At 41.6% G+C, this 12,250-nt stretch overlaps 1 protein-coding gene across 1 annotated transcript in view; it reads left to right on the forward strand.

Annotated features, from left to right (window-relative positions):
* The window catches only part of MMS22L (MMS22 like, DNA repair protein), a 133,753-nt gene that overhangs the window by 98,860 nt on the left and 22,643 nt on the right, over positions 1–12,250 (forward strand). Inside the window, exons 16-19 of the mRNA XM_024192653.2 lie at positions 5,547–5,697; positions 10,303–10,445; positions 11,253–11,395; positions 11,564–11,723. Of these exons, the coding sequence (XP_024048421.1) occupies positions 5,547–5,697; positions 10,303–10,445; positions 11,253–11,395; positions 11,564–11,723 (597 nt within the window). The remainder of the gene's footprint in view (positions 1–5,546; positions 5,698–10,302; positions 10,446–11,252; positions 11,396–11,563; positions 11,724–12,250) is intronic.

The following is a 12,250-nucleotide window of genomic DNA, read 5'->3' on the forward strand; positions in this document are numbered from 1 at the left end:
CAGATCTATAATACTGGAGTGGTTTGAATCTATAGGACTCTTTGATTTTTGGCATCATTGACAGCTTAAATTATATTTGTAATGTTTGCTGTAATCTAAATAAGGATAATGATTTATGGTTCATTACATTATATCTAAAATCTATTCTATTGCTTTACATGAAAGTTTGTTCTCATCTTGTCTTTTTCAGTATTGCTAATGGTTTAACATAATTTACATTTTGATATCATGTTTTGACATCTATGTAGATATTTTTTAAAAGGTACATTTCATTATCACTTTTTGTAGCATTTTTCCTTTCAGATACATTCTGACATTACATTGGACTGTTCTGACTGGTCATTTTGTATTGGAAGCTGTTGGGTTGCTAGAATTTTACCTTGCAAATACCACTGCGAATCCAGACAGATGGATAGTGTATCAGTGAATAGTAAGAATGCTGGATCAGATTCTTGGCTTTCCTGGAGCTACGCTGATTTGTGGCAGCTGAGGATCTGGCTCACTGCATTTAGATGCAGTATTATTTTTGCTGAAATTTTAATATAATACTATGTTTCAGTTTGATGGGGCTGATCCCTAGCTATGACGATATCCTGAATCTAAAAAGTCCAGATTGAAATGGAGTCTTTTTTTTTTTTTTTCCACCTTGATGTGAATTAAGAACTACATTTATAAGCTTCAGGGACTAGGTCAGTAACGGAAATGCTAAGAGACCCTTGAACTGGAGCAGTGCTGCCATAGTTGAGAGAGAATGGTAATGAGAGAGACTATTGTGAAAGGATAATGGTCTCCCACCGCTGAGGCATTTATAGAAAATGGCAATACAAAACCAAAGCAAGATCCATTCTCCTTCTATTTTCTTGTTTTTCTTCTTCTTCATCATCATCATCTTCTTCATACAATGAAACAGTGAGAGAACCAACCTCTATTAGAAATCTGCTTAGAGTGCTGAGTGTAGATATAATTGTAACCTGTGTTATGCACTGATATAAGGGAGCAATGTGGAAGAATGCAACTCCTTACCCCACTGCGCGGGCTACTTGCATTGAAGGTTGCAACACATGGGAGAGAGAGCAGCCTCCACAGCACTGCTACTCCCCATCCTATTCAAGTCAGTGGGGAGTGGACATCCAGGGACAGGAAGTGGCAGCTTTAACCATGCTGCCCCCTTCCCCTCTCTCTCAGAGTATACTGGTGTTGGAAAACCATTAAAACAACTAAATATCAAGGCCCCTAGAATGGAATCACCCCTCAGGATGCATTCACAGGAACATTTCTAATGAAGTTTCTTTGTAATGATTTACAAATAAATCTGAGCTTTGAATGAAGATATGTGGACATTAAAGAATCCTAATGTTTTCTGTATCTTCCCGCCCTTTCTAATAGATTAAAGGTAGCACAGAATAACATATACTGACTTGTAACATTGAAATATAAAATGAAGAATTGTTAATGGTAAGATTAAGAGCTTTGATAGCTATATTTTAATGACTTGTAATTATGTGCAGTGAATGAGTACAGATGAGGTATCTCTTAAGCCAAGGTTTTGGTGGCATGAGTGTAGTTTTGCCAATTTTTCTTTTACATAGAATTTCAAATCTGCTTAAAATGTTATTGCCAGCAGAACAGAATCAACATGTTGTTATATTGGGAGTTGTAAGTAGTAGATACACAAACAAGTAATGATAAATAAAAACAAAGAAACAAAAAAGACACAGGGCAAGATGACACTAAACAACATCACCCAGAAACTGCAAAACCAGCAGGAAAAATACCAAAGTTCGGTAACTGAAGCTTGCACATGCGTAATGTACTCGTTACCTAAAATCCATAAGGTTCATGTGCTTAAAGCCAATTGGATAAAGATTAAGGACTCTGTACTGTAGAAATGTATAAAAGATTAAGCGAACATGGACCCAAACTGGAGAAACACTGGACCAGAAACTGAAGAACAGGGCTGAAGGACCAGACCAAGGGATCAGAGTAGGTGAAACTATCATGGAAGGTGGAAGAACCTCCCAGTGCTCCAGAATGTGGCAACTTGAGCCTATTTACCAATTCTGTCTCATCTGTTGTTATCTGGATGGCATAAATGTATGTCCAGACACTGAGCCCTGGTCTACACTACGCGTTTAGGTCGAATTTAGCAACGTTAGATCGATTTAACCCTGCACCCGTCCACGTAACGAAGCCATTTTTGTCGATTTAAAAGGCTCTTAAAATCGATTTCTGTACTCCCCAACGAGCGGATTAGCACTGAAATCGACCTTGCTGGGTCGAATTTGGGGTAGTGTGGACGCAATTTGATGGTATTGGCCTCCGGGAGCTATCCCAGAGTGCTCCATTGTGACTGCTCTGGACAGCAATCTGAACTCGGATGCACTGGCCAGGTAGACAGGAAAAGCCCCGCAAACGTTTGAATATCATTTCCTGTTTGGCCAGCGTGGCGAGCTCAGAGGTGACTGTGCAGATCTCATCAGCAGAGGTGACCATGGAGTCCCAGAATCGCAAAAGAGCTCCAGCATGGACCAAACGGGAGGTACTGGATCTGATCGCTGTATGGTGAGAGGTATCCGTGCTATCAGAACTCCACTCCACCCCAGAGGACTGCCCAAGCAACAGAAAGCTGGCATTCAATAAGTTTTGAAGTGCGGTGTGGCCTTCTCCTTCCCTTCTCCCCTCCTCCACCACCCCACCCAGTGCTTCCCTCCTCCCCCACCCCTCCCGGGCTACCTTGGCATTTATCCCCCCATTTGTGTGATGAATTAATAAAGAATGCATTAATTTGAAACAACAATGACTTTACTGCCTCTGCAAGCGATGATCAAAGGTGGGAGGGGAGGGCAGTTGGCTTACAGGGAAGTAGAGTGAACCAAAGGGGCGGGTTTTCATCAAGGAGAAACAAACAGAACTTTCACACCGTAGCCTGGCCAGTCATGAAACTGGTTTTCAAAGCTTCTCTGATGCACAGCGCGCCCTGCTGTGCTCTTCTAACCACCCTGGTGTCTGGCTGTGCGTAATCAGTGGCCAGGCGATTTGCCTCAACCTCCCACCTCACCATAAATGTCTCCCCCTTACTCTCACAGATACTGTGGAGCACACAGCAAGCAGTAATAACGATGGGAATATTGGTTTCGCTGAGGTCTAACCGAGACAGTAAACTGCACCAGTGCGTTTTTAAATGTCCAAATGCACATTCCTACCACCATTCTGCACTTGCTCAGCCTATAGTTGAACTTCTCCTTACTACTTTCCAGGCTTCATGAGCCATGGGAGCAAGAGTAGTCTGGGGTAGGTGCGACCGCGTGGTGCTGCCGGCTAGGAGAGCAGCCTGAGGCAGAAGCCTCCAGCTCGTATGATGTTCCAGGCAGGACTGAATCTCCATGAGATGAAACTTAAAGAAGAGAATGACCTGGAGTCACTCCCATTTATGTCCAGGCGCCCCTGACTGACCTCACTGAGGTCTGCCAGGAGCACCCATGTCTGCCCAGGCACCCCTGACCGACCTCACCGAGGTCAGCCAGGAGCATCCAGGAGACGACGACGACGGCTAGCAGTCGTATTACACCATCTGCTGCCGCGAAGGCAAGGAGCTGCTGCTGTGTAGCAATGCAGTACCTCATCTGCCAGCAGCACCCAGGAGACGTACAGTGACGGTGAGCTGAGTGGGCTCCATGCTTGCCGTGGTATGTCGTCTGCACGGGTAACCCAGGAAAAAAGTTGAGAAATGATTGTTTGCCGTCGCTTTCACAGAGGGAGCAAGGGAGGGGGGCCTGACAACATGTACCCAAAACCACCCGCGACAATGTTTTTGCCCCATCAGGCATTGGGAGCTCAACCCAGAATTCCAATGGGCGGCGGAGACTGCGGGAACTGTGGGATAGCTACCCACAGTGCAACGCTCCGAAAGCAACGCTAGCCTCGGTACTGTGGACGCACTCCGCCGACTTAATGCAACTGTATAAAGTCGATTTCTAAAAAATCAACTTCTATAAAAATCGACCTAATTTCATAGTGTAGACATACCCTTAGTGATATTTCTTTCTGAAATGGTATTAATAAAACCAAAAATTGATTAAGCCTAAATTGGGTGGACTTGTGACTCAGTTTCCCAACTTTTACCCCCAGCACTGGCCAACACTGCTGAACCACCATGGTGGGGAAAGTAATCTGTGCTAAGTATATAAGGTTGGCATGATTACTTCCTTCCCTGGGGTAAGGGGTGAACTAGGCACCATATTGTGACTGTAGTTCACAAAAGGTCCTTAGCCTGCTTCTGGGGTGGCAAAACTACGCACTGACCCTTACTGGGGACTTGTAGTAAGACCACAGACCTAGCCCTGTTCCATTAATTCAAATAGCTGAATTTGTATTGTTTCTGAGAATTGACTTATTCTGTACTTCAGCTAGTCAAAAATCAGCTTCTGGATACATGTAGTTCAAAGTATACTGTTAATTTATTAATATGCTGGTTTCTGGGAAGCTGGGAGCTGGTGAGCATCTTACATTTTATCAAAAAATAAAGATCAGTCTTCCAAACCTCCTTTCCTGTTGCCGATTTCATTTAGTCTAATAACATATCAGCATTCCACGATATGTCTCCTGCCTGCCTTGAAATGTATTTGTTATCCATGGCATAAAGAATGAGCTATGAGAATAATTTTTTTATTGTTAGTGTTGGATGTAGGTTCCATGGTGGCCCACCGATTTAAAGAGCATGGTTATGTCTCATTAAAAAATTCTGTATGCAGTGTTGTTATAGCTGTGTCGGTTCCAGGATATTAGAGAGACAAGATGGGTGAGGTAATATCTTTTATTGGACCAACTGCTGCTGGTGAGAGAAAAATTGTGACATCTAAATTGTAGCTCGAAAGCTTCTCTCTCTTACCAACAGCAGTTGGTCCAATAAAAGATATTACCTCACCAACTTTGTGTCTCTAAAAAAAATTCTGTGGCAGGTATTCATTTTACAGTTTTCTAGATCTGAAGATGTTGTGTTGGCCTACGTGGGATTGTTCAGTTCAAAAGTAACTTTTTGTCATTAGCATTGTATTTACACTCTTCCCCGCCCCCCCGCCCCCCCCCGGAACTCTCATTTACAAAAGTTTATTCTAAACATAGCAAGAAACACAATTCTTCAGATCCCATACCTTTCGAAATATAGTTTAATCCTCCAAAATTCATTCCTGGAGGAAGAAAGTGTTTTAAAAATGGTTATAGGACAAAAAATGTACTCGTGCATGAAGGGAGGGAGAATGTATTTTTAAACGGTGTGTATTTGATTGTATCAGTCTGCTAAATTTTGTATCTTGTATGTTGTCATGGATTGTAAGCTCCTCAGGATAGGGACTGCATCTTCATATGCGTTTAAACGGTGTCTAGCATGATGGGTTCCCAGTCATGATTGTGGCCTGTGGGAGTGACAGAATCATATGTATTAAATAATAACTAATAGCAGACTCTGTTTGTTAGTAGAACAGGAATATATTTTAAATATTTGGAGAAACTTAACACTCTGCCCCTCCCTTTTCTCTGTTGAAAATCAGGTTTTACTCTGTTAGCTTTGGACATGCCCTGTACAGCTCCATCAGATCTCCAGCCACAGCCTGTTTTAGCAATGATGCAATTGTTTGGATGGGATGATATGGTGTGTCCCCAGCTGGTATCAAGATATCTCAGTCATCTAATACAAAACAGGTGAACAATTTAAACTTCTTGTTCTTTCGGATCCTTTCTAGCATACGAAGTCCCCTCATTCGCTCATCGGTCTAAAGGAAAATGTTATTTTAAAAAGCAGTGCCTCCCTTCAAGTGGTCCAGTTTCTTAGAGAATTGCAAAAGGTCTATAACAAAGTTCTAGATTCCTTGAATTTATTAAAGTTTTGTCCTCCTTTATTTTCTAAAGCTTTTTTCTTATGGCTTTGGATAATGAAAGTTGACAGGTAGACATTTAAATTGCAAAGTTAATTTTTCTTTCATGCAGCAAGTCACTTTTTTTTTCCAAATGGAAAAAGTGTTGTTGCTAATTGGTATTGGAAAACTGGGATCTAGACAATAACTCTGTATCAATACTCTTCTGAAGGCCATTACACTGCAGCTAAATGAAATGCCTTGACCTACGCAGTATTGTACTTTATTTAGTTGCATATTGACTATTCCTCCTCTTCTACTATTGTTACCATCCCTACCGCTTAAGAGGTAAAGCAGTAGCACCCATAGTTGAATTTTAATATGTTGAATGTTACGACTTGGTAATTCCAACATCTGTTTATCCCCTTTCATTCATGCTTACAGGTTTTAAGCTTGAGTCTTAATATTCCTCTGGACTTTTTATGATATTGCAACAGCGATCTGACGATAGGTGCTTAATATTAAATTCAAGAGAAATAATTAAATATTTTAGGTTTCTATTATAACAAAAATATTTAGGGAAGGGTGCAGCATAGTATCAATAATATCCAAAATAATAAAATTGGACTTGTGGACGTTTTCATCTGGCAACCTCATACTGGTTTTCGCACAATACTAGTGTCTGAGACTGTAAGAATGAGCACGTTGAGTAGAATCCTAAGATTTATTTAACAGATTTTTGCCCCAATCCTACAAACATGAACATGCTTAAATGTATGGGTGTGAGTAGTTCCATTGACTTAAATGGGTCTGCATAAAGTTAAGCATGTACATAAACATTCACTGAATCAGAGCCTTCATTCTGAGGGGGGAGGGGTGTCTCTCTTTCACTCTCTGCTCTGGGGTGTATTTAGCATTGGAGGTGAAGAAATTAAACCACATGTTAGTTATTATCCAAAGTAAACCCAGGTTATGATTCTGTTGTGCTTCAAAATAAGAGGGGAGTAAATCTCAGTCAGAGTAGATATGAGGACTGGAACAGCTAGAAGTGTTGCAAAATCTTGCTGGCAGAGACAAGGAGCAAATTTGGCTGCTTATGTGGCATGCAGTGCTTATGGCAGACAGGCAGTGTTCAAAGAGAGAGGAGAAGGATGGTCCAGTGGTTAGAGTGCTGCCTGGGACTTAGACCCAGGATCAATTCCCTGCTCTGCTTTCCTGTGATTTTGTATAAGTCAGCTAGTCTCTCTATGCCTAGGTTCCCTCCCTGTCAAATGGGGATAATAGTACTTTCCGCAGAGGTATGTTGCAAGGTGCTCAGATACAAGGGTGATGGGAGTGATAAGTACCAAAGATAGGGCCTTTGTTTGGTAGGAATTGATATTCTTAACATATCAACCCTTTAATTTATATAAACAAGGCAGAATTTTTGATCATATGCTTAATATGTTTGTTTGTTGACTTTAGAAAATTTTATAGCACAAGTCACCGAAGTATCTAAGTCAGGGATCGGCAACCTTTGGCACGTGGCACACCAGAGGTAAGCACCCTGGCAGGCCGGGTCGGTTTGTTTACCTGCTGCGTCCGCAGGTTCGGCCGATCGCAGCTCCCACTGGCCGCGGTTCGCCGCTCCAGGCCAATGGAGGCTGCAGGAATTGGCAGCCAGCACATCCCTCGGCCCACGCCACTTCCCGCAGCCCCCATTGGCCTGCAACGGTGAACCGTGGCCAGTGGGAGCTGCGATCGACCGAACCTGTGGACGTGGCAGGTAAACAAACCGGCCCCGCCCACCAGGGTGCTTACCCTGGCGGGCCGCGTGCCAAAGGTTGCCGACCCCTGATCTAAGCATTGGCAACCTGGCGCTTCACGGTTATGGACTGTTAATGATTTTTACATCAAATGAGCTAAATTTACAAGCAAAAAGATGATTTTTTTTTTTCTATCACCCCGGCAAACTCAGCCTGGTCTCTGAGATCAAAACTGGGTTCTTTCTACATGATGCTTTATCACCAATTATAAAGGTTCTGCGCACAAATTATGGACATCTGAGCAACCTATCAGTCAAGATCAGCATTTGGCACTGTACATGTATCATGCTCTTCAGCAAGGTACTTAGACACTTGCCTAACTTTAAACCCATTGATTTAAATTGGGCTCCTCACAACGCATGAAGTTAAGCATGTCTTTGCAAGATTGGGGCCGTAGTAGGCACTCCTGTTCCAGAGAGTTAACGATACAATTTTTAAGACAGTATTGTGTGGGTTTCACAACAGTAGGTTGGAGAAGGGGGAAGAGGGACAGGATAAGAGTAACTGTGATAAATTCATGTATACACAACTTGATGAATCATTGAACTGGAAAGGACCTTGAGAGGTCATCTAGTCCAGTCGCCTGCACTCATGGCAGGACTAAGCATTATCTAGAGCATTCCTGATAGGTGTTTTTCTAACCTCCTCCCCAGTGCAATTGAAATATGCAGAGGAGATGTTTTCTCCTGCAGTCAGGCGTTCCTACTGCAATTAAGTACAGTTACACAGGCACATGCTGCTTGGGCAGAAGAGCAGCAGGCACTCATTAGATATATCAGAAAAGTCCGTGAGGCTGTGGAACATCAGAGGAGGGCATCGCAGCACCAACTAGTGTGATTGAGCTCCTTGGCAAAGTCGGTCAGCCAGGCACTCACCCAACACCTACCTGGCATGATACCCGCTCATTAGGAGTCAGATGAATCTGCTTCATCCGCCAATAGAGTTGCCACAATGCCCCCTCTGTCTGCCTCCACAACAGGTACTCCTGGGGGAAATCTGTGCCAGTGCGCAATGCAGAATTTTGCAGAAATGAATGTTTTTTTTGCATAATTTCATCCCCCCCCCCCCCCCCCAGAAATGGGCTGCAGTGCTGCTGGCTGCCACTAGGGGCGCTGGACCCAGCAGAGCCCAGCTCACACATAGATGGCACTGCGGGGGGGGGGGAAGGGGGGGAGTAGAGAGTTCCTAGCAGCTGCAGTTCCCTGCACGCTCTGAGGGAAGGAGACAGAGGTGTGCAGGAAACTCTACACAAGCCTGGCTGGGACCCAGCAACAGGCTGTTTCTCCTTCTGGATCCATGGGTTGTAGGGAGATGGGTGTCTGGGCTAGGGTGACCAGACAGCAAGTGTGAAAAATCAGGACAGAGGGTGGGGGGTAATAGGAGCCTATATAAGAAAAAGCCCGAAATATAGGGATTGTCCCTATAAAATCGGGACATCTGGTCACCCTAGTCTGGGCTCGGGGGGCACAGCTGGGTTTTGGGAGGGAGGGGGCGGGTATCTGGGCTGGGGGGCCACAGCTAGCTTCTGGGAGCGAGGGGGCTGATGTCTGGGCTGGGGGATATGGCTTGGCTCTGGGGGGTGGGAAGGGGCAGAGAAACAGGAACTGCGTTGTCATAGGGTTTCTTTAACTCTCTAGTCCTGGGGGAATTTTTGTGTGTGTCTGTATTGTTACAGACATACTTGCTGACAGGTATTTTGAAATAAATTACCAAAATAATTGAAACTGGTGTGATTATGTAGAGTTATCTTGACAAATAAAATTTTCAGAATTTTGTAGAATTTTAAAATATTGTGTGCAGAATTTTTAACTTTTTGGCGCAGAATTTTTAATTTTTTTGGTGCAGAATTCCCCCAGGAGTATAAATTGCATCACACATTTAAATATTATAAAATGGTGCCGATTTCATAATACTTAACGTATATATTCAGTGTTGAAATGATGTTTGGTCTGACAGAATATTTTCAAATGATGTTGGGGGTTTATGTGGGACTTGGCTGCTGGAAATATCTGGGAAGTGTGCTGCCATGGACTTGTGCACTTGATTTTTCTTCTCTCTTACACTGTTTTGTACACAAGTATAGCTGCACTGGCTCCGATGTAGTTAGTCCTAATTTGCTGTGGTGTAAGCTAGGGGAGAATCTGGCCCTCTTTGTGTTTGACAAGGGAGTATAAAAGGAACTATCCTCCTCTACAGCCACGTCACAGTCGTTTGTACCATCTCTAGATTGCCTTAGTGAGGTTTTTCTCCTTAACTGTTTTTGATTGGTCACAATCTTTTTTGCCGAAACAAATCACCTCTCTTCCAAGTAGAGAGAGACTCCCATTGCTGGATTGAAAAATAACAAACTGTACAGATTTTCTATACATCAGTTTTGTGTCTTACATCTGACCTGTAAATTATATCGCCACATATGGCACTAGTGAATATAGCAGATCACCTGTATCTGGGCATCTGTAAACTCTGGGCAAAATTCTGTAGGTTGCATGTATTTAAAGGAATGCCAAGTTTGGCCCTCTCTCTGTGTTATGTTTGTATACAGTTATAAATAGGGTTGCTAAAAACATTCTCTATAAAACTAAAGTAAAATTAGGCTTTTTTCCAGCTCTTTACTTATTTCCTTTCCCCCCACCACTGTATCTGTGCAGCACATTGTCTGAAGCTTTTTCTGGTATGGGACATACATCCTATGAAGCCTTGTCAGTACGTTCTTGGTTTCGATGCATTTTACAAATGTACATTGATCAGCCTACTGGTACATTGACCAGGACAGATGTTGAGCGAACAGTTGGTAAGTGTTCACGTTTCCCTAGTGTTTGAATTGCTGTAGTGATTCTATATAGCAAAAATGGCATATATTTTCAATTAATTACAAAATGTATTTTTGTTTGTATTTCTTTACTTTTACCTTATTACAAAATGTGCTTCTTTACACGGCTTGTGCTATTTCTTGATGTTTTGCCTGTTCTATATATGACAAATTTATCACAAACAAAGATAAAAGAGCTGTTTCCTTGGAAGCAAAGAACAAAAACTTGCTCCCAAGGAGACAAGCTATTTTTTCCCCCATGAAGAACTGCTCTGAAAAAAGTGAAAATCTGAAGTAAATAACCAGGAATCATGCTGTGAACTCCCTAAAAAGAAAAGCATCCAATTATGAATAATTCTTTCCCATTTTAGATTGGATATTTTGCTTTCTTGGCTGCTTCATCCTTATGTGCTGAATGATATTTATTCAGGCTTATTTAGAATACTGCACTTCTAATTATCTATAGGGCAAATCTTCTAAAATATATTGTTCGTGTATATTCTGTAAATTGTAATTCATGTATATTCTGGAAGGCTAACGGTAGAGTGAAGGGCTTGGATTACTCCTAATACTCATTACTCTCACCCAGTGTTGGATACTTGCCTAGTTTAGAAACAAGCCCTTTGTCTAGTAAGAAACCTTAACTTATGGAATCTTCATATTTTAAAGACTTTGAATTGTGTTTTACTTCATGATTTTGTTAACAGATAAATAGAAAACTCAACCATAGGTGGAATTGACTAGCAAAGTATACTGCGTTCTCCGTTATATTCTCTTTATAACAAACAGGGAAAGTTTATGTGGAGCAGCTGACTGAAATGACAAGGTTGGTTTTTAAACTCTCAGAAATAGAAAACATCTTCTCAAAGGCACATTTTGATGAATCAATCTTCAAGCAAGACCCTAAGAATGCTCTTGTCCAATTCATTAAGGTACTGTACCTCTTATAAACAGGACAGTTACAATGTGCAATGTAAAACCAAAACTTGAATGTGCTTTTTTTTTTTTTATTTTATTTAGCCAAGCTTCAGCACAGTACTTAATAAAAACAAACCAAATCCAACAGAGTCTGATCTATTTAACTTTCTTTGTGTTCTCAGGCTGTTGGTGTAACTTACAGCGGCCTTCAGACTGTAGCTGAGAAATCTGCCATGGTAACAAAGACTTTAGAATATCTAGGTGACGTGGTAAAATATGTAAAACCTTATTTGCAGAAGAAAGGACCTGCTGAAGGCCTGCAGCTCACTTACTCGATTATAGGTAATTATTTTGCAGCCGTACATCATCTTGTTTCATAATTCAGTAGCATAGGAAATAGTTTTGTGTATGGAATGAGTAAAATATTGTGACTCAACACAGCACCAGTGAACAACTTTTTGTGTGGACTTTTTAATAATCTATTTTCCTGACGTTTAAAAGATTAAATATCAGAAAACTACTAAAAAGCAAAATTCCTAATTTTCTCTTTTATCTTTCTCACCCTTTTATCTTGATCCTCTGAAACAACAATATTTTCTCTCCTCCAAAAAATAATCCTTCCTCTGTAGTTGTGCTGTGAATACAACAAAGTTTCGCTTTCATTTGAAATCATGAGGTTTTAATATTTTTGTTCACTGAAAATCTTTACTGGAACAAAACAAGGAAAAATGGCAACAGAATGGGATTTTTATTAGTCTGCAGTATCTTTGCTATAATGCTATGTTTGTGCGTCTGACTATGTAAATTATCAATTAAATGAGCATTACTTTGGCACTCTTCTCTTCGATCCTGTGTGCACATTATTAAAT

Source organism: Terrapene carolina, unplaced genomic scaffold (assembly GCF_002925995.2).
Source record: "Terrapene carolina triunguis isolate 2854851 unplaced genomic scaffold, T_m_triunguis-2.0 Scaffold42, whole genome shotgun sequence".
Taxonomy (NCBI): domain Eukaryota; kingdom Metazoa; phylum Chordata; order Testudines; family Emydidae; genus Terrapene; species Terrapene triunguis.